Source organism: Coptis chinensis, chromosome 6 (assembly GCF_015680905.1).
Source record: "Coptis chinensis isolate HL-2020 chromosome 6, ASM1568090v1, whole genome shotgun sequence".
NCBI classification, from domain to species: Eukaryota; Viridiplantae; Streptophyta; class Magnoliopsida; order Ranunculales; family Ranunculaceae; genus Coptis; species Coptis chinensis.
Genome location: NC_141461.1, coordinates 89,194,281 through 89,217,254, shown reverse-complemented (window position 1 = coordinate 89,217,254; position 22,974 = coordinate 89,194,281). Strand labels below are relative to the sequence as shown.

Here is a 22,974-nt window from a genome sequence, read left to right as displayed (position 1 = left end):
ATAAAGATCACATTCCACAAATTTAATCAACAAATGAATAACAAAAAACAAAACCACCAATCAATTAAACATTATTATAAAAATATAGTCATCAATCTAATCAAGAATCTCTAAACCAATCAGTTACACATGTTTCATTGTAAACAGTCCAATCATATTTGTCTCTGTTAATGAATCTCCAACACGTCATGAGGATTTCTCATGAAGTTTTTCTTCCCGTTTTTTTTTTTTTTCACACTTAAGTGCCTTTGTCAAAGCAAATCCGTAACTACTATTGCAAGGTAAGCCAAAAGAGTAACAACAATACCCCCAAGAAGAATTAGATGGTCATAAGTCGCGATTTGTTTGTGTAAACACGGTTGAATTCATCCCGTAAGCTCTCATTCCATACCGGGTCGACCATGCCCGCCATGACATCGATGCATCCGTGGTAGAACATGCCATACTCCATATTCAAACTTCAACCGGTCAATATGCAGGAATGTACCTGAAATGATCGACTTACAGAAATTAGTTAGTGCACACTTGCAATTAACATCAAGTAAAGGCTCATCCTTCACTAACATCAAGAAATTACCTGAAATGATCTCTCTTTTATCTTTTTTTTAACCAACATGTAACTCTTACTTTTATGTACATAGTAAAGTACCTCGTCGTGGAGACAACGCATGTGCTCTTCCCCTTCTTTTCGGACCTAATGCATACTTCAAATTTCATCGCAAGTTGAACAAGCAATGCTTGCATTCTCGCTTGGTAAAGATGTTCTCTCAGCCAGAAAGTTCCATACAAATCTAGATATATCACTAACATAGTCAAGTAATGGTGCGGTGGAAGGTTCTCCCACAAGGACACCTACCAAAGTAGTTGTTTGGACAGTTACTGGTGGGTCCAATATAATCCTTCACCAGCCCACAAGAAGTGGCCGTTACAATTGCAGAGGAGTTAATATTTGCTGCAGTAAAGTAGAAAACATAATAAATAAAATTATAAATGTTGTGGAAAAAATCAGCTGCAACCCATAAAAATAGCTCAACTCACATAGATCATAAAAGCGGTTGTGGTAAAACTTGTTGGTGAAGGCAGTATTGAAATCTTCCAAGACAATTCCAGAAATTGAAGAGTCCTAGGAGAAAAAACTAACATCAGAAAGATTGGCTAAACAAACGAACTTGCAAAAATGAATAAAGCAGGTCACAAGCGTTTTACGTTTTGAAAATTTTCAGATCTATCACCAGTACATCTATCATCTTTCCTCTACCTAAGAATCAAAGGAGTGTAGGAACAATAATTTGAGAAATCTAGTTCAATGAACAAACCTTTCTAAGGAATGACATCAACGAAGATGGAGGTATCCCAGGATTTGATTTATTGGCCATCGAGATCTTAATATTTGAACCAAGTGATTCATGAGCATACTGGAATGCATCGAATGTCTTATTTGCGGCAGATGACCCCTATAGAAAGAAACACTAGAGATAAGAAAAAACACAAGGAAAAATGGCTTGTGCACGGAAATATTAACAAGTTTATTGAATCCTTTCAATGTAGTCATTAGGGATCTTATGTTAATATTATGTGCCACGTATATCAAGTAGCAATTTTCCAATTTCTTCCTAGAAAAACGCCCACAATTGAACAAATTACAAAAAAATGTCTCACACATAATTCCAAAGCTACAATGAGTATATATTAATTGGTCAAAGAACAAACAGAATGGATATTTTAATAATTTTATTATGCATATTACGATATTCTACTAAAATAATAGACTACACTCTCACCCCCTCGCGGCATGGATCTAACAAGGACTTTAGCCCACGATCAAAGGCTTTGCCAATAGATCCAACTTCCATGACCTAATTAGGAACATCCACCATAAAAAACGTATTATAATTTAAGGAGAAGACTGAAGCTGCAAATTAGAATGTAGAATTTTATGTACAAGGCAGTAGAATGTAGGCATGAAGAAAGATATATGCAAATGACTCGAAGTAAGAGAATGAGGTTTCAAATGGTGAAAGTGACAAAATTTTTACTAACAATATACACAATCCACTCCCTAATACCACAGGTAACTTCGCATGGCCCTCCCAATAAATAATAGTACTTTCTAAACTTTTGGATGCTAAGGTTGCACCACTAGCAGTTTCATCACTTTGCAATTGAATTATGCAGCTCAAGTCAAACCTCTTTCTTCAACGAAATCCTAGCAACTTCAATGCACAAAACATAAACTCTAATATCATTCTAAATTTAAGGAGTAACAAATTGTTACACCACAATCTAATTCCACAATCTAATTAAGAAATAAGTATTAACCGGTACCAACATGACAACAACATGATCCTACTAGTGAAGAAAGCCTTGTTCCATAACAAAACAGTCAAACTACCAGTTCAAATACACTATTTATATCTATCAATAATAAGCATTAACTAAGCTCAAAAGTTTAAATCTGCAATAGATGATGATTTTTCTTTACAAAAAAATTAGCATTTCCTGGAATCTTAACGTGAAGTGTGATAACCCATATTAGAACAACCGAAACAGACACTGATCCCATTCTATAAATTTATCCCATATTACACCTATTATAAGATATATTAAAAATTGGGATGTAGAAAGCACTACAATAGATAATACCCGACTAAGGTCTTTATGCTCAATGTGTTCCTGAAAGTAGTCTATACCAAAAATAGAAGAATACCAGCTCGATTAGAGTCCTGTTAAGGCCATGAACAACATCTAAATGCATATCTACTTCTGCTAGGAATCTCCGGCTACCAAGGTAAAACCCCATATACTTCACCTCCCTATATCTCATGCACTTCATGACTTACAGCTGAATTATATTCCATATATAATCAACGTTCTTATAAGGTGCAAATTTGACTTGTGGAAATTTTTCAACAGGCGAAAATCCTATGAGGAAGAGAAAGTTTGAAAACTATTAATTGCTTTGTTCAAATAGATAGAAAATTTAAAATAAGGATAAAAAACTACAGAGCTAACCTCTTTCCAAGAGTTGGGACTTCAGCCCAGATTCAACCAAAACACCAGCCTACTTTCTTCTTCGCAGTGGTGATCGCTTAATACACCGAAATAAAAACATATATTACTTAACATTGTTAAGTGCAAAGAATTTGTTCAAATCAAACATCAGCAATATTGAGCACCATGAATAATATCTATTGGTAGCTTAGAAGTTATAACAAGAAGTAACATTGTCGAGATGGTTATGTAATTGTAAAAGTGCCACTGAAAAGTGCATTTGCTATTTCGTCGTGTTGCACAACAACATTAATGTGATTTGTGTTACACACCAAGAATAATTTAACACCAATAAACATCTAACTCAACCACAAAATTCTAGCACAAGCTACAAAGAAACTATTATTAACACATCTTCCATATCACACCACAGGCTGCGGTAACACAATGGCGAAGCATGAACTTCTATAATAATAAATAAAACAAGAACATCCATACCTGTTAAAGAAGTTCTCCATTTCATCTTGTGACACCAAAACCGCAGATGGACTAGTCAACTTATCAACATCCTTAAGTCTTACCACTGGAGCAACAACTTTTTCTCGGTCGGGATCTGATAACATTGACCACCATATGCTTTAATAATAATAATTATTATTTATACATAATACTCAAAGAATTTAATAAAATGAGTTTAACACCATATATATATATACTTGCACAACCGATTTCACCAGTAAGATTAACCGGAACAGAAGAAGCAAATTAACAAGTAGTACGAAAAGAAACAAAAACTAGAGTGAATAACGATCGAGTAGTACTTACTCTTGGTTCCGGAGTTGCAGAGCTTGCCATGGACTATAATAGGATCATTGTTAGTCGAGCCTGTGGGGAAACTGCGGGAGGCGAAGAAGGAGAGTAGGGATTTCCAAGTGAGGGAAGAAGAAGAGGACGACACACTGCCGATTAAGTGTCTATTGAGCTTGACAGTAGCAGGGTCCCGACTGAAGAAACGAGAGATGAACCCCATGTCCACCTTCTCATCTTCCAACACCACTACTTCTTCTACACACTGCTTCGACACAGACGGACACAACAAAATTCCACAGAGTAACAAGATTTATTATTTTCCAAGACTTATTAACAAAAATCCTAAACATGAAACCCAACACTTGAAAAAACTGACTTCTGAACAATAGCTCCTCAATTCAATCATCCAAAATCAAATTCCCAAACCGAGTGACAATAAGTAGAAAAACTTTCAAGGGAGGAAGAGAAATAACGGTACATCCGGTTTTAATCAAGATCAAACCAAATGCGTCGTCTTCATCTTCATATCCGGGTGACATATTTGGAACCCTAGGTTTGAATAGCATGGAGAGAGTTGGGGTTTGAGAGAGTTCTAGTCGGGTAGAACAATTACTCCTTTATTTTTTTTGCCTTTTATTTGCTATAAAAATAATTAAAAAACAATTCAGAATATAAAAAGAAATAAACTAACGCATAACTTGATAAGTAACAATTATATCCGTTAGTTAATTGGTTACGGATATATCCGTTAGAAATCGAAAATATTGTCTGTTACAAATTGGCCCTTATGGTGTAGTGTCTCATGGCGAATTAATCGTTTCTAGAGTGGAATAGAAATTACGACGACTCTACGATAATCGGAATCAAGCTTTCATCAAGGCTTCTCAACCCCCTCTAATGGAGGTTTAGCCGAGAATCATTCCTCAATCATTTCCATATGAATCTAAACTAAACATAATATCAAGATTCGAAATTTACTAATCTAAATTAAACAATAATTAAAATCTAATTAACAACTAAGAAATGGTAACCAACAATAATTAAAACTAGATCTAATAGATTGAAATAACAAAAATCAAAATGACAAGAATAATAACTATTTTATTTATCTAATGAATGATATTCAATGATTCAAGAAATTAATCTAAACAAGAAATGAAATTCTAAAACTAAGTTCTAAAACTCATTAATGGAGGCTAACTAATCTAATTCTAATCTAGGTCTAACTATCTACCATTAACAAAGAGTCAAGCTTTTGTTTTTATACTTTCAGATCCAAAAATCGTGCATGGGCTTGGAGCTATGTTTTGGGCCAGAGAATCGGGCCCAAAACCCAATTCTTTCAGTCCAAAAGGCCTCTTCAGCTGCAGTTGGCTTCGACAGACTTTTCGTCCACTTTTGCTCCTCTGATTGGACTAAGTCTTAGACCATTGGAAAGCTCTTTCCGAGCCGGTCGTTTTGATATAAGGTGGAGCCAATTCCGAGGTCTGAGTCCAAAGATACGGCCTTCGGAAGTTCTGCTGACTTTTGCTCCTTTATCTCGCTAAAGTGGCACATTTCTGCACATAGTAGACTTTGAAGCCTGAAATGCATAAAAACACGTAATCAGTATTAACTCTTAATTATTACTCACATAATTGGTCTAAAAGTATGATGGTTAAGGGGTTAAAACTACAGTTTTGGGCTCTTATCAAACCACCCCAAAACAAAGATTTTGCTTGTCCTCAAGCAAAGATGAGAAATTAGAATAAGTGACCAAAAATGGAGTTCTATCTACTCGTTTCGTTTGAGTGCGATTGCATTGACCATATGCAACAAGGCCTTATACCACTAGGAATTCCCTAGTGGACGAGTTATAGCCTCGTGAGAGTTTTCCAGTGAAGGTACTCACAAACTTCATCTATACTACAACGACTAAAAAATAAAACTATTATTTCTTTATTCATGTCTCAACTATCTATACATCTCACTAGCAATGCATATAGAGTAATCAAGTCGAAACCTAAGCTAATATATGCATAATAATCAATCATCTACAATAAACATATATACAATGAGTAATACTATGAAATGCCTAGCGTGTTTCTTTTTTCTCGAAACTTCGGGGTAAATACGTCCCAAGTAGGTTCTCACAATAATAGTCAAGATACACACTCGATTTTTCCACTCAAGTTTCATACTCCGAAAGCGATGGGCACACTTTTACCTTACAATCTCAATGACAACAAGGAAGCCGGAGTCGATCAAACACATCCGCCACTTACCATCACACTAACCTATTCCTAATCGAGCTAGAGGTCTTTATTAGGTGTTGCGGGGATTAGGAGATCGTTTAAGAATGAAGGAAACGGATATTCAAAAAGACAAGTCTGAGATAATAGGGTCTTCATATTTCGTAACTAGAGAAAACCTTGTTCTTTTGCTTCTACACTTTGTTTCCATCCTTAGCCATATTTTTTTTTTCTTTTTCTTTAGCTTTTGACTCCTTTTATTCTTTTTTTTTTTTTTTTTTTTTTTTTTTGGAGTTTTTATTTTATTTTTATTTTTATTTTTATTTTTCTTTTCTTTGGATGGAAACTTCTTTTCTTTATTTCCTGAAGCAATTAACTAACTTTTGTTTACACAGGTTTTTCTCTTCTTCTTTCTTCCTCATTCTATTCTCAAACTTATCTAAATTGGGTAGGTTGAATTTTTTATTTTGTTTTGTTTTGTAACAGGGTAAAGGATTTGTAGTTTATGAAAGGGCTAATGAAAGGCTCGATTAAGGGGCTTAATTAGCGGAAAATATACTTAGGTCAGAATTTCTAGCTATATCGATCCAAAAAGTGGCCTAAATTCTCTCTTAGGACATGGTATAGTGGTCAAGCAAGTGGACGGGTGATTTCTCTATTCGAATATACTTCTCCCTTGTGTCATTTCTCAAATGTTTCACTCATATAAGGCTTTAGGCTATATTCTCACAGGATTTGTAGAATAAGTACTCTAGCCTAGATTTCAGAAACTTACTGCCAAACAATCATAGATACTCATATAGATGCAAAGATTATTACCTACATATTAACCTAAGTTTCTAAAAACTATTCTAATGCAAAAGCTACGTGAGACTTCTAGATTATTAAGAGCATAGAGAAAGAAACAATACCAATATTCCTAAGTGTATAGCATAAACTTTTTATTTTATATTTTTAAATTTTTGAAATTTTTAACTAGAAAACAAGTGCATATTATACCTATCTATATCCTAACCGATGCCTTAATTACACGTGTTTCTATGCCCCCCCCCCCCCCCAAACAAGAAGCATGCTTTGTCTTCAAAGCATTTAAATAAAAAGGGTAGGAAAAATACCATTGGAGCGCGTGAAATTCAGGAACATCTGCAAAACAAGGTTAGAACGTACTAATATAGGAAATAAAAAACTAACGCAACTCTATAAGAGTTCCACCCATTATGGGGATAACATAATTAAATTGCTTGGGACATAAGCAGACACTAAATGGAATTAAAAACTTACCTTTTCTCCCGGACATGCATATTATCTACCCAATAACACCATGGGTCTTGTATTTCAAATGGCATGGCAAGTCCAAGAACAAATGCTAGGAAGAACCATAAGCGGTTCCCAAAATTTACGCGGTGTGATCACTCATGAGACCAAGCACCATAAGTAGTGCTTTGGAACAAATCTTCAAAAGACTGTTCGTATCAATGTAGAGATGTCATATCAAAATTACGCCTGAATAGCCGCTAATGACCCGAACAACCAGAGAAAAACCGAATTTTTCTCGTCCATGGAAGTCGTAGCGCCGAAAGCGCTCCACTTCCACTGCTGAAAAGCGCCTCCTCGCAGCGCCCGAGGTGCTTATTTGTGAAAATGGTGAAGAACAACGGGAAACGTGGGAGTGAAAGGTAAGAGATGGAAGTTAGGTGATCAAGCATGGAAAAACCAAACACCCCACCCCCAAACAAATTTTTGAAAACAGGTTTGTAAAAATTTGTTTTAAAACGTGGGTCTTTTAAAGTCAGATTCCTTAGACTTAAAGTGATATATATGTATTTACATGCAGTTTATCATATATCAACAATCGAAATAGTTGTGGATCATTCCATAAATAAATATCACAGAAAACATATCCAAACACAATCAAGCACCAAGATTTCCTAGGACGCAGCCTAGTGGAATGGAATGAAAGCGGGTCGGATAGACCTATAACATAACCGAGGATGCACCTCGTGGTTTCATCTTTGAACGAGAGGGTGTCCTAGTGAATAAGTGTGGAAAAGTGAATGGTTGGGAAGATATGGTGGATTGGGATAAGTTTTAGAGGGAAAGCATGGAAAAATGAGGATGTGGATTTAGCACAAAACTCATTCATGGTGTAGTTAGGACCGCTCAAGTCCGAAAATGAAGGTGTCAAGTGGTTTATCCTTGGGAAGTATTTGTTTACTAGGTGGATTTAAAAAATTATGAAGCACAGGAGAAACTAAAGGATCGAGTGCAAACTCGAGGTTCCTTTGAAAAGGTGGAGGGTGGGGAATATTGGTGATGGAAGGTGAATGATTCTCAGCTAGAGCTCTCAAGTCCATTTCATTAGAAATCTTGTTATATGCAAGACATTCCTCAATAGGTGGGTCAAAAGGATCACTGGGATAAAGATTGAAAAATTCATCTTCCGTCATAGCATCAAGGGATGAATGATTGTTGGCAAAGGGGGACTCGCAAAGTGGTAAAGAAGCAGTGCAAAAGAGCTGCAGGAATTCTTCTTCGATTTCGTCTACTACCAGGGAGTCATTGTTAAAGTCGGAATTTCCGAAGGAAAGGAATTTGTTAATCTATTTCTCCGGAAACATGTTTTTGAAGTAATCTTGAGCTAAGCTCTCGATCATGCTAACCTCTCCATTTGTAGATGAATCGATATCGCTTTCCTCGCTTTGAAAACATTTACCTCAACGTAAAGATGGCCAAAGGACAAGGACATCGAACCATCGCGGCAGCTTTATGAGCCGCTGGCGAGAGCCAAGAACGGACGCCCTAAAATGATAGGTACAGAGTCATTAGTGACTTCGCGGTCGAGGATAACGGTCGGCCGGTAGTAAAAATTTTGGACTTTAACCAAAGATGTTTTCAACCACACCCCTTAGATGCTTAATAATCCGACGCTAATTGCAATGTCATTTTAGTAGGTTGAATCTCCTCTAGACCTATTTTTTATACAAATAAAACGGGAGTAAGTTAACACTAGCCCCCGTGTCTAGTAGCCGGGCCATCGTGGTGAGAATCTCCTAAGGTGCATTGTACAATAGGATCTACTGTGGTCCTTGTACTTAACAATTCCATTATTTTCGATAAAGTTGGGAACTATTCAGTTAGAAAGGCGCCTTTAGGTATGTTGGTCTTACGCCTAGTAGTGCACAACTCCTTAAGAAACTTAGCGTGGTTAGGTAGCTTTTTATAGCTTCGAAAAAGGAAGGTTTATCGTTAGATTTTTGAAAACGCTCCTAATCTCCTCAAAGTTAGTATCCCCGGTTAGCATGGCTAATTTCTCGAGGAACGGTGGTTTCGCTTCTATATTTAGCGATGGCTCGACTTGATGTGTAACCTTGGCTTTCTCGCTTCTTAGGTTGTGGTTTAACCGGGTACCTCTACAAAGGTAGGTTCTTCGCTTCTATTTCGCATCTAGTTCGACATCCGTGTAGGAGTATCGATGGGGTAACTATAGGCATAGTTACTTTGTTATCAACCACTCTTCCGCAACGGAGAGTGGTGATGGCATTTAGCTCACCTACGGTTGTAGTTTTCGCATCTAGTATTACCGCTACCTCAAAGCGCCGTGTTTTGCCGCTCTGGGTCAGTATCGCCAGCCTAGAAACACGCCTTTGGTTGGGCTTTCTCTTGGGCTAACCGTTGGTTTAAATTATTAACGGATTGTAGAATGTGTTGGTTAGATTGAGCCATGGTTTGGAAAAGTTGTTGGCTCACTTGTATGAAGGTGTCAAGACGATCCGTCCATGGGGTGTAGTAGTCACGGGTGGTGGACCGAACTATCTCGCTGATTATTTATGGGCTGATTGTGATAGTTATTATTTACCGAACGATACCTCTATTAGCATTATAATTATTATAACTACATTGACCTTGTGCTTGACCTTGTCGAGGTCAAGGCTTTGGTTATAACCGCGGCGCTGGCCTAACATATTGATTATTGTACCTAAGGTGTGACTTGTTGGTTATTTCTCCAACCGGGTTGGGATTTTGTCTCCAAGGGCGTTAGGTTCACTATTAATGGAACAAGAATGTTCATAGGCTATATGACGTGGGAGTCGGATGCTCGTGGACTCCAACAAACTACATGGATTTGAATTTACATTCATGACGGGATAGGCTTTTGTTGTACGTAAATGGCCTCTACCTTTTTGTGAGGGATTCAATTAGAGTTTTAAGCTCGATCTGATTTAACCTCAAACATACCGGTAGCCTTAATCAAGAAGAAGAACTAGCTGAGCGGGAGTAATCGCCACTACCCCCCCACCATTATTACGCTTTAGTCCGATCTTCCAAAATTTATATGCCTCTCGGTGCCCTTTACTTAGAAACTACCCCCATTCATTATGTCTAGGACTTCTTTATGGTGGTGTAGAAGTCCTTTGAAAAGGCACAAACTAACGGTGTCTTTTGCTAGGTGATGGTGTGGGACACTCTATAAGGAGATCGGTGAAACGATTCCAAGCCTCCAAAATGATTCATGAGGATTCTCGTTGAAAGAAGTGAATTTTGGAAAGCATTTCATCCGCCTTTAGGGGGTGGGTAAAAATGTTCCATAAACAAATTGAACAAGTTTGGCCCACGAAGTCCACGTAATTAGGTGCTTGGGCAGTTAACCAAGACGCCTTTATCGCCTAAAGTGAAAGGGAATACCCTCAATTTAATTTGTTCCGCACCAACCGTAGGATGGTGGAATGTTGTAAGAACTTGTTCAATCCTACGCATATGCTGATAAGGTTTTTCATGGCCATGAAAAACGGGTAACAAATTAAATATATTTGGGGGATGCGGAAATCCCCAATCGGGTTTGCTAGAACGATGCAAGATTTAGTGGCTATCGCCAAGGCTTTATAAAAGTCGAGAGAGGAGTCTCTCTTTCTTCAACCATAATATCGGTGGTGTGTGTGAAATAGTAGCTAAAGGTGTAGTGGGTGGGAAACTAGATAAACTTGTTTGTTGACGCTGCGTGTAATTACGTTAGTTGTTTTTCTTCGACTAGACCTTAATCTCATGCAAGACTAAGTCGAACTTAACTAAATATGCAACACTCCAAATAATTTTGATATACTAGTAGAAACCTCTAACCGAGAGATCGCGAGGTGTGGAAGAAAGGAATACCCGATTGCGGCCCTTGCTTTGCTTATGAATAATACGCCTTGTTTACGTGTTCGTGTATATAACAAGTTAAAACACTGAAAAACTTGAAAAATCAAAATTTGAAACAAACCCCGTGGGAAATCCGGCAAATTTCAGCTTTGGCCGGTCGCCATCCGTTTCCAAGAACTTAGCGCCGGTCGCTTCGGTATGGGGGTGGTCGCCCGTGTTCCAGTAACTTTAGCTGGTCGCTACTCAAGGTTCCAGGCGCTTTGGCTGCCAGTCTTGGGCTTTGCGCGTCGCCCATGTAATTTTTCGCGAACTTTTCAATGCTGAAACGAACAACCACAGTATGAATCAAACAAGGGTGGGTGGGTGAAATGGGACTTAAAAATGACTAATTATACTATGAAAACAATGCTAAAGTGAAACTAAGATGGCAGGGACGCCATTTGATAAAACATAAAATGAATAGTTTACCTACGACATGAACGATAAAACTCAAAATGTAAGTAAACTAAAACTTAATACGTGTCTATATTTATCAAAGTTTCTACTCTCAATCCTATGGAGATATAGTGGAGTAGATGATTCGTTCCACTCCTAGTCCTTCCGCATGGTATGTTCACTAAGTATAAGTAATCTTAACTCTAAAGTCTAATGAGAGATTTACGAAAAGGTAACTAGACTACGATGCAACTACCCACAAGATGCAACTAGTCGACTATTAGAACAACTACGGGAATGCTATGTTGATTCTATGATAAGGAGTTAGAGGGGGGTTGATTCCACCTTAACTCGACTTAATCCTACTAACGACGAATCGTCGTAATCCGAATTGAACTGCTTCGCAGAACAATATGGTTACTCCTAATCCCTAATTACACATGACATTTTTACCAATTCATAACTAGTATGTGAACGATTAAACCCATTCTCATGGTAAACTAATCGTTTCTAGAGTGGAAAGGAAATTACGACGACTCTACGATAATCGGAATCAAGCTTTCATCAAGGCTTCTCAACCCCCTCAATGGAGGTTTAGCCGAGAATCATCACGCTATCATTCCCAATGGAATTCAAACAAGACATGATATAAAGATTGAAACTTTACTTGTTTAAACCCAATTCAAAACTACTGATGCAATAATTGAATTAAACTAATAATGACAATTAATTGAATCTACGAATTTAAATTAAACAATTAATGGAAATGAAACTAATTTATGGAGAACACTATTTTATTAATCTAATGAATAATTAAACAATGATTCAATACTAAATTAATAATCTAACTAATCTAAGTCTAGCTATCTACGTAATAAGGGAATTTAGACCTACACAATTGTAAATGACAAGAATCGAAATTGACAAAAATAACTATTTTATTTATCTAATTAATCAAGAACAATGATTCAAAGACTTAATCTAAAACAAGAATTGAAAATGGAACTTAAACTTAATTACCCTACTGAAAAACTAGATATAGAATTCTATATATTTTTAGGTCTAACTAGCTACCATTAACAAAGAGTTAAGCTTTGGTTTTTATACTTTCAGATCCAAAAATTGTGCATGGGCTTGGAGCCATGTTTTGGGCCAGAGAATCAGGCCCAAAACCCAATTCTTTCAGTCCAAAAAGGCCTATTCAGCTGCAGTTGGCTTCAACAGACTTTTCGTCCACTTTTGCTCCTCTGATTGGATCAAGTCTTAGACCATTAGAAAGCTCTTTCCGAGCTGGTCGTTTTGACATAAGGTAGGCCCAATTCCGAGGTCTGAGTCCAAAGATACGGCCTTCGGAAGTTCTGCTGACTTTGTATGTTGTTTCTGCCCGCGTCGACTTTTCTGCTTTTGACCGGGCATTAGAAAGGCTTTGTCTTCTTCAATCTTGGCCTTTAATCACAGAACTCCTTAGCAACTGACCTTTGCTTCTTTATCTCGCTAAAGTGGCACATTTCTGCACATAATGGACTTTGAAGCCTGAAATGCATAAAAACACGTAATCAGGATTAACTCTTAATTATTACTCACATAATTGGTCTAAAAGTATGACTATTACAGGGTTAAAACTACAATTTTGGGCTCTTATCATATACCAAGGCTCATGTAGAAGATGGCATACAGAGGACCTTGGATGACCCAGAAAATCGAGCAACCCGCAGCTGAAGATTTTGCAAGGTTGGTGTCTCTATTCATGCTAACAACTTGCTTCTTCACAAATGCCAACTATAGAATCATGTGGCCATTGGTAATTGCTGTTGACAACTTGGATACATTGAGAAAGTTGTCTTGGCCAACGGCTATCCACAATGACCTAATTGATGCAGCTAGAGAGCACAAAGTCAAAAAGGAAAAGAAGAAACTGACAATCAATGGCTGCACGATAATGTTTATTGCATTGTTTCTCCTTAAAAATTTTCAATTGGTAGGTGTGAACATTGAATGTTCATAGTCCTTTGGATATGAACATTCAATGTTCATAGTACATTAGATATGAACATTCAATGTTCATACCCTAATGAACATTCAATGTTCATACCCTAATGAACAATCAATGTTAATACATGGATAGGTATGAACACTCATTGTTCATATCTATTATTAGGGTATGAACATTGATTGTTTTAATGTTTTGGTTTATTAGTGTGTGAACTAATATGGCTTTCATCACGTGCGTTGCAGTTTTGGTTTTGTGAACACTCTCTAGTCATCAACAAGGTACAGAACCATGAAAGTAAATTCCCCAGGTGTGCGAGGTGGAATTTAAAGACCTTGTTTGATGCGTTCCAGAAGACTCCGATTACTAAAGTAGCTGCATCTCAGATCGTTGTCAATGTTGAAGCAGCAACGGAGGCTGAAATGGAGTTACTTCGTGACATGTACATTGATTTAGTCAAAAGTACAGATCATGAAGTCCAACCTACTTTAGGAACGGATGAAGCACTTAGAGTGGAGAACAAAAAACTGTTGGCCGAAATTGCCACACTTGAGAAACAACTTCTTGATCGCCAAGAAGAAATAAAAAAATTAAAGGAGATGTTAAAGGAAAGGCAAGAGGGGGATACAGCTGAACCTGATCAAGTCCCCCTGGCTGAAGTGCAACCTCAACCTCAACCTGATCAAGTCCCCCTGGCATAATTGCAACCTCAACCTGATCAAGTCCCCCTGGCTTAATTGCAACCTCAACCTGATCAAGTCCCCTTGGCTGAAGTGCAACAAGTGAAGCTCCAGCGAGAGTTTGAAGCTCCATCATTTGACTTATGTCTTACATTGTCTCCTCCAGACAAGGAGGGAGATACAGATAAAGGTGAAGAGAAGGATGTTGAAGGGGGTAAGGGAGCAGAGGAACCTTGTTCCCTAGTAAAGCGAGTCAAGGAAAATAAAGGAAGGAAAACTAAGCCTATTGGCAAGGAATACACTGCTGAAGGGAAGGGAAAAAGAAAAAAAGTTGATACTGGCAAGCAAATTCTTGGCGATGATATTGAGAGTGGACCACTCGAAGACCCTAAGACGAGTCCCTACTATGAGGGATTAGAAGAAAGCCACATACAAGTTGTCGACACTTTCTTCACGATAGCAGACAAAGGGTAAGTCTAACAAGACTGTAAGTTTTACAAGTTTACAATAACATTTTTGACTAATGGTAATTCCTTATGGTTTTTGAAGCACAATTGCATGGTCAGATGGACATTTATAAGTATGGGGTGCTCTAGTTGAAGACCTTCTGTTTGATAGGCAAATTGATTTCCAGGTAAATTTTGTTCATACTAAAATTGAACTATGAACAATCAATGTTCATAGTCATGAGCTATGAACACTCTTTATTCATAGTCTATACTATACTATGAACAATCAATGTTCATAGTCATGAGCTATGAACATTTTTTGTTTATACTAAAATTGGACTATGAACACTCATTGTTCATAGTCATGAGTTATGAACACTCATTGTTTATAGTCCATACTGTACTATGAACAATCATTGTTCATATTCATGAGCTATGAACATTATTTGTTCATACTAAAATTGGACTATGAACACTCATTGTTCATAGTCATGAGCTATGAACACTCATTATTCATAGTCCTTACTGTACTATGAATAATCATTGTTCATGAAATATGTAATGCCAATTTAAAAAATGTTCAATTCAACAGGTTATCGACTGGTGGTCTAAACACCTTCAAGAAAAGAACCATGGAAAAAATGAAACTTGTCTAATCACTTCCAACATAAAGGTAAATTATTTATTACAAAATTTTGTTTCATTTCTATATTGTAGATGTTGTCACATTCTTACTATTTCACGCAATCATTGACATAGAAAATGCTAGATGAAGAAGGAGGCTTGGAAAAAATAGTGCAGAGCATTGACCTTTCTGCAAAATTCATAGCTATTACTATTCATTCAGATACACATTGGACACTTCTTGTAATAGAGTTGAGAGAGGGACAACACGAGCAATGGTTTCATTTCAACTCCCTAATCACCGGAAAAAAATTGCTCCAAGTTGCGAAAGATTTGGTGAGTTCAACATAAAACACTTAACTGACATGAAATTTTTTTCTTAAAACATAATGAAATAACTTCTTTTTATTTTGCAGAGGAAAGGACTAGTTGATCTCATCAACAGTCGGATCAAAATGGAGAAGAAGGAAATCCACAACCTTAGTAATAAAGGAAGAATAATGCCTAAAAAATGTCCACAACAACACAATAGGTAAGCACGTAATTATTCACTGACATTCTTGGAGACTTCTAGACATACAGAAAACAATAATTGACCTGAAATCTGTATTCTCTAAATTGCAGCGTTGATTGCGGCGTTCATGTTTGCAAAATGATGCAAATTCTTTATGAACAAGGTCGTTGGGATTTTTGTGATGTAACTACTGAAACCGAAGTACACAATATGCGCCCAGAACTTGCATGTGGATTGCTTTCTGATAAACCAAGAAGCTGGACAAAGGAAGATCATAAGTTCCAGGAGGCGTTAAGAAAAGTGAAATGTGTTCTTTTTGAGTGGTCTTTTTGGTACACAATGACAAAACAATATTTTTTGTCATGTATGAATGTGCATCAGTAGTGATTCATAGTGAAATTTGTTCTCTAAGTGGTCATGATTTTGGTACACAATGACAAAATGTATGAACTATTATTGATGTTTATCATGTGTTCTCTTATTGTTATTCTTTATTAATTATCATGTATGAACAATATTTGTTCACACTCCAATAGGTATGAACATTGATTGTTCATACCTCAATGTATGAACATTCATTGTTCATACCTGTTAGTGTATGAACAATGATTGTTAAGTATGAACAAATTATGTTCATAGTACACCATATATGAACATTGAATGTTCATAGTACACGTACTAGGTATGAACATTGAATGTTCATAGTACACTAGGTATGAACAATATTTGTTCATACTCCAGTAGGTATGAACAAATATAAAAATCATACCTCATTAACATTAATGAAATGAATAATATAAATCATATGAGACTTTAAAATATATTCCACCTAGAACATTAAATAACCTAATATAAAAATCATATGAAAACTGTATTAATATCAATCAGTCAATCAATATATTATTCGTACAAAACATTAAACATCCTGATTAGTGCTTCCCACCTAGAATAATTGGCAAGACATTGATACCATATCGCCACTAGGCTACTCAACCCTTCCTCTAGATTCCCTATCAAGTTAACACATCAACAGTTTCCCCTTGGCAATTCTTTCGGTCATGTCGGTCGGTGCTTTGGCATTTTCTGCACTTATGGGCAGTATAACGCATAGCACCCGCGCTCTCAAACCTCTTAACTTGTGGTCTACCCAGAGCCTTCTTCACATCTGGTGGGAGAATTCGCACTTCATCAGAACCATCCAAACAGATCTCGTTACGGCTAATTGCAGTTATGCCATGAGAGTAGGTGCTATTGAAATAAGTGGAGCAAAATGCATCTTCAATGTATGAATACACCGACTCCTGTTTGCAATGAATACTCGCAATCGCATGACGGCAAGGAAAACCGTCTATGCCCCATTTGTTGCAAGTACAATCTCTCTTAAGCAAGTCAACCCGATAGTTATGCTTCTCCGTATTAACTTCTAATACATGATCATCTGACTTTGACACAGTCACAGAACGAGCCTTCTCGGTCCTATCAAGCAACTTTGCTTCAATTTTAGGACAAAGAAAACTTTTCCAATTCTTGCATTCCATCCTCCGGGCAGACGCCATCTTCATCATCTTCATCTGAATTCCATCTAACATGGCTATGATGGGAAGATGTCGCTCTTTATCTATCCAGCTGTTAAAGCACTCCGCCAAGGAAGTGTAGGAACCATTATGGTTGCAACGAATGATCTACGAACCGCGAACACCCACGCGCAGCGGAATAAGGGGTGTCCACGGTTTTGGATAGAAATTATACCTTTAGATCGGTTTCTTATCTTTGAGAATCCAAGCTCTATGAATCCGAATCAACCTCTTGATCTTCTGTTGTATTCCTATCAATGGAATGGACATTGTGTGGGCAACGATCTACCAACCCTTTCTTTCTCTCTTTCCTTGCCTCTCTTTTCTAAACAAATGAATAGTGAATTCGGCCAGGAGAAAAGGGTTTCTATTTATAGGCTACAACAGGGACCATGAGGAGAAATTAAGGTTGGGCCTCCTGACGGGCTTGGGCTTCCCATGTTCGCCCAGAACACACGGCCCAAGTCTGTTAACAAATGGCTTATTCCACTAAAGGTCATTGTTGCAATACCGCCCTAATCCAAAATTACGTGTTACGTTTATGGGCTCCATATTATATGCTTGTTGATCTCCCTGTGTTTAAGATATCGAATGCCCATTGATTAAGTCAAGTTACTGACAACTACATTAATCAACTTCTTATGTCTTTGAGTAGTACCACTCAACCTCATTGTCATGTCAGATTAAATCCACTTGCAGGGTTTACATGACAATCCTTATGAGCTCCTCAAAGGGACATCATCAGCCCGACTTCCTGCAGGTAGGGCTGGCAATGGGTTGGATCGGTCCGGATATATGCAAATCCAAAACCGATCCGCTTTTCAACAATACAGACCTAGAATCGGACCCGACCCGAATGGATATTTGAGTTAGAGAACCAGAACCGAACTGAAAACTTTTTTTTGATTCCGGATCCGATCCGTTCCGAACCAATAAGCTCAATTTCAACCCGATAAATTGAGTTTTTTTTTTATAATTAGATCATAATTTTCATTATATAAATATTAAATAATTTTTTTTGCTAAACACAAAAACAAGGTACACAAATCCAAAAGGCATAATGAATGATTTGAAATCCAAATTTGTAAAGGGGGATTTTCCTTTAGATAGAAACCATATTTTAATTATGTAAAACAATATCGTAATATTACATATGTATTTGACATATCTTATTTTGGAACTTTAAATATTGCAATATTGCATAAGGTAATAGAAATATATGGTGGAGGAAAATTATGAAGAATAAGACTACAAATTTTAATCGGATCATGCCCATAACGGTTCGGTACATACTTAATCCAGAACCAATCCAATAAGAGTCCGGTTCTGATTTTCAAGACCCAGAACCGTCCAATATGCTAACTACAATTCGGACCAGCTTTTATTGGTTGGACGGATCGGTATCGGTTCTTACCCCACCCATTGTGTAACGCTATTTTTTTAAATACATTTTTTCTATTTATTAATTAATTTAATTAATTATTTTCAAAATTAAATTGGACTCGGGATACGTGGGCACGGTTTTGGGCCGAGTCTCGATTGGGCTTGGGTTTCTATATAAACACTTTTCTAGAAAATAGGGTTCAAGATAATAAAAATATTAAAAATGGAGGCGAGAGATGAAAGCTTAATTTCTTGAGGGGTGGAGTTATGACGGCTCGGACTTCGAGGAATTCTAGGAGTCGCTGCCTCGCACAGTGAGTAGCTATTTTGCTATTTCACCGATTTGTAGTTTAACACAACGGCGATATTGTTTTAGTTTTTATACTATTCATTATCCGTTGTATTGGACTTAGGTGCCATCCGCTTTATGAAACTTTATTGAATTTGGATTTGTAATTAAACTGTTAAACCGATAACCGTTGGACTGGATGCGTTTTTTGAAATCAATATAATACTATTGGCTATATTTATTAGAACTGTCAACGCGAGGAGCGTTAATGGAGGTGCGAACCTTCTCCTTTGTTATACTGTGATGCTGTTTATGCGTTTTTGAATTTGTTGGGAACTGTTAGATATTTAATCTTGTTGGTTGATTAAGGGTGGGACGTCGGGATTGATGTTTGGAGGCTGGTGGAAGCTTGAAACGTCGGCCAATGGAGGCCATTCGAGTTGGTAATCTTGCTCCTAAATTGTTGTGGTGGTGGGGGTAGGAAGATTGAACGGTGGTAAGGTGTTATGGGTGGTTGAACGGTCGAGTGAGGGCAGTGAAGCTTGGAGGGAGAAGCTAATGGCCGTTACTGCCATTACTGGGACTTGGGGTTTAGGCGTTTTAACATTTGTTTAAACTGTGTTTTGTATGGTGGGTTGAGGGGATGATGTTTGGTGGTAGTGGGGATGGTTGGGGCTGCCGATTGAAGCTCGAAGCTCCATCAATGGCGGTCGCGATTTTCAGATCTAGATTTAGGATGATTTTTGGATTGTATGATTTTCGGTTTTCGCATTTACTAAAGTTGTAGGGGTTGTTGAAATGAGTAAAACCGATGGGTTGAAAGGGGTGGTTGTGTGGAGGTTAGTGGTGGCCGGATTTTGGTGGCTGTTGGTGGAGGAGATGATGAACAGTAATTTCGATTTTGGGCCTTGGGCCAAAACCTTAAGTTTTTGCTTTGGGCCGAAATGTTTTGTTTTGGTTGGGCCCGATTGATTTTTAGTTGTTTGGCCGAAATTTCAAGGGTGGTTGGCCGAAATTTCAGTTTTAGTTTTATGTGGGCCGAAATCTAATTTAAGTGGTTGGGCCATTTTTCTATATGTTTTGGTTTGGGACCAGTTCTAATATTAGTCTATGGGCCGTTTCATTTGTATTTTTGGACCGAACCACTTAACTATTTTGGGCCAGTTTCTAATATTGCTTGGGACCAGTCCATTGGACTTAAAATAGATCTATTTGTGTCTTTACATGTTTAGACTTTCGGGTTCTAAGGTTTGGGCTGGCCATTGGTCCGGTCGAACCGGACATTCATGATACACGCTTTGCCCATAGTGAACCATGGCTATGACCTCGAACTGTCGAACACGGAAACAAGCGGTGGACTTTGACAATGACATTTTTCCCGACCATGGCGTGTTGATTTTGGCGTTGACCATGATGTGTTGACTTTGACCATGATGGGTTGACTTTGATGTTGACCATGATGGGTTGACTTTGACCATGATGTGCTTTGACTTTGACTTTGACCATGATGTGTTGAACTTTGACCGGAATTGTTGACTTTGACATTTGACCGTTTGACTTTGACCGTTGGAAAAGTTGACTTTTCCAGTTTTTCATATGTTTGTTTATATGGATATATATAGTAATAAAATATGGTCGATATTGTATAACTTGGATGGTCATTATCTAATTAAGATTTGATGTGAGTAGTGTGTAAAACATATATGTATTGGGCTTTGAGTGTGGACTGTGGACTGTTTATTTGTGCTACGTTTTATGTGTATATTATATGGACACATATAGTAATAAAATATTGTGGAAGCTGGTATAATTTGGTGGTCATTATATAAGAAAGATTTGACCTTGATGTTGTGTATTTTTGACACGTGACGATATTGAGATGTTAGGAGATATTATATTTCTAATACGTTATAATAAAATGTATGCGATACGTTGAAGCATTGTGACATGATATAATATCTTTGATATTTATATTAATGCAATATCTTGGAAAATGTATATACACTCCATTATTTTATATGTGAGATGCTAATATAGTATCGGTGAATATTTGCCGCACCTGTGTGGTGTAGTGCAATAATATATTGGCACGTGAAAGAACGAAAGTGACTATGAGATATAATTGAGATGTTTCTAGATATTATGGCTTAAATAAAAGGTAATTGACATGCAGAAGTAGAAATGTTTATGAGTCATTAATGTATGACACCAATAAATTACATAACGAAAATCCTAGAACCTCACTACCACAACTCATGTGATTGGCCCTTCCATTTCGTTAATCCTTCGGTTTCCGCGTTTCGATTAAGGCTTGAATGGCCTTCGGCCCTCCTTGCGAGTTTAATAATTGGCTTGATTATTCCGTTCGCAAAATAGAACGATGATGCGCAATATTTTATGCCAATAGTGGCGGTGCTTACATAGATTTGGCTTCCGTGTGAGGATTTACGGTGTCGCGGCATCCCGCCGATTACGCACGGAGTGGCTCATTATGTAAAGGGAGGCATGTGGATGTACATGTTCGGTGGGTTGCGATTGTGGTAGCCGGGGAAACTAGGTAAGACATAGATACGACGTGATTTTAGGGACACACAAAGAAAGCCCGAAATAATCTAATTATGGTAATATGTTTGGTTGGTTATTTGTTTAGTTAGAATCTAAAAGCCTCGATGGAGGAACTACATGCCTTATTTATGATGTGTATAGTTTGTTGTGTGGTTAGTGAGAAGTTAAAGGCCTCGATTGGAGGAACTACCGCCTTTAATTATTGTACTTGAGTATGTTATATTAGTCGTTGAAAGTTAAACCTCGATGGAGGAACTAACCCCTTGTGGATTATGTGTATATATATGTATAAGTATATTTGTATTTTAGGGCTACTCACACCAGCATTGTTTATAATGCTGACCCGATTTGCATGTTTGCTTATCGGGTGTGTTCATTCAATGAACATAGTTGATAAGTTTTGACAGGTTTAGTGTTGAAGAAGGTTGGCTGCTGCTTGTGGTTTGCATTAGCGTTACATCTCCGGATACGTTTTGTTTTTCCCTTGAGGTGATATAGCTTTTCAGTCTAGACAATGTTTTTGTATTCTCATTTGTATATTTTAATTAAAGAGTTATTGAAAAGAGATTTGTAACCTAATCTTAATTGGGAATTTTTGTAATGAAGAGGACTTATGTATAATTGAAATTTTTATTGGTTTTTAATTATCCGCATATTTTAAACTCGTCACACCTCGGAGATCGAAGAGTCGGGGATAAATAATGTTTTTCCGAATTCTGTCGAAATTCGGGGTGTGACACATTGCCAGCCCTACCTGCGGGTCACGGATTCCTTCTATAATCAACAGCACACTTTACATACAATGTCATTACCCAATCCATTGAGTTTTTTGATTCACAAATAAATCTCACTCATTGATGATTTAAAGCAATATACAATGCACGTAAGTGCCCGTTATTATATCCAGGTTAAGAGGACAAGCATCCATAATAACAGAGGTGTTTGTTCTCTTATATAGTCAGTATAAAGAGAAACAACCTCACTTGCTTCTGTTCAATACACATAAAGTGTACTAGTATAATCCTATAGTCAAGACACACTAATACCAGATTATACTACAACCGTACCAATGGTTTGTCCAAATCTATCTAGGTTGTGAACATTTACTTATACTTTATAAGGTACTGATGATATGATCTTCTGTGTGTCACCACACACCATATCATCTATAACATAAAGTATTAGACACATGCATATAACTAATAACATATATAATATGCATAACATTTGCCCATATGATTCTCATTCAAAATATAAAGAACTAGAGTTAATACAAAAGTAATGTTTTTTGTATATAACCCTA

At 37.2% G+C, this 22,974-nt stretch overlaps 1 protein-coding gene and 1 pseudogene across 1 annotated transcript; both read right to left on the bottom strand.

Annotated features, from left to right (window-relative positions):
• Window positions 1–319: 319 nt before the first annotated feature.
• On the bottom strand, window positions 320–2,833 carry LOC147495250 (nicastrin-like; annotated as a pseudogene).
• A 14,040-nt stretch (window positions 2,834–16,873) lies between these two features.
• Window positions 16,874–17,449, bottom strand: LOC147495249 (uncharacterized). Its single transcript, XM_086568341.1, has one exon. The coding sequence runs from the start codon at window positions 17,447–17,449 to the stop codon at window positions 16,874–16,876; it is 576 nt and encodes a 191-aa protein (XP_086424467.1).
• Between the last annotated feature and the right edge of the window lie 5,525 nt (window positions 17,450–22,974).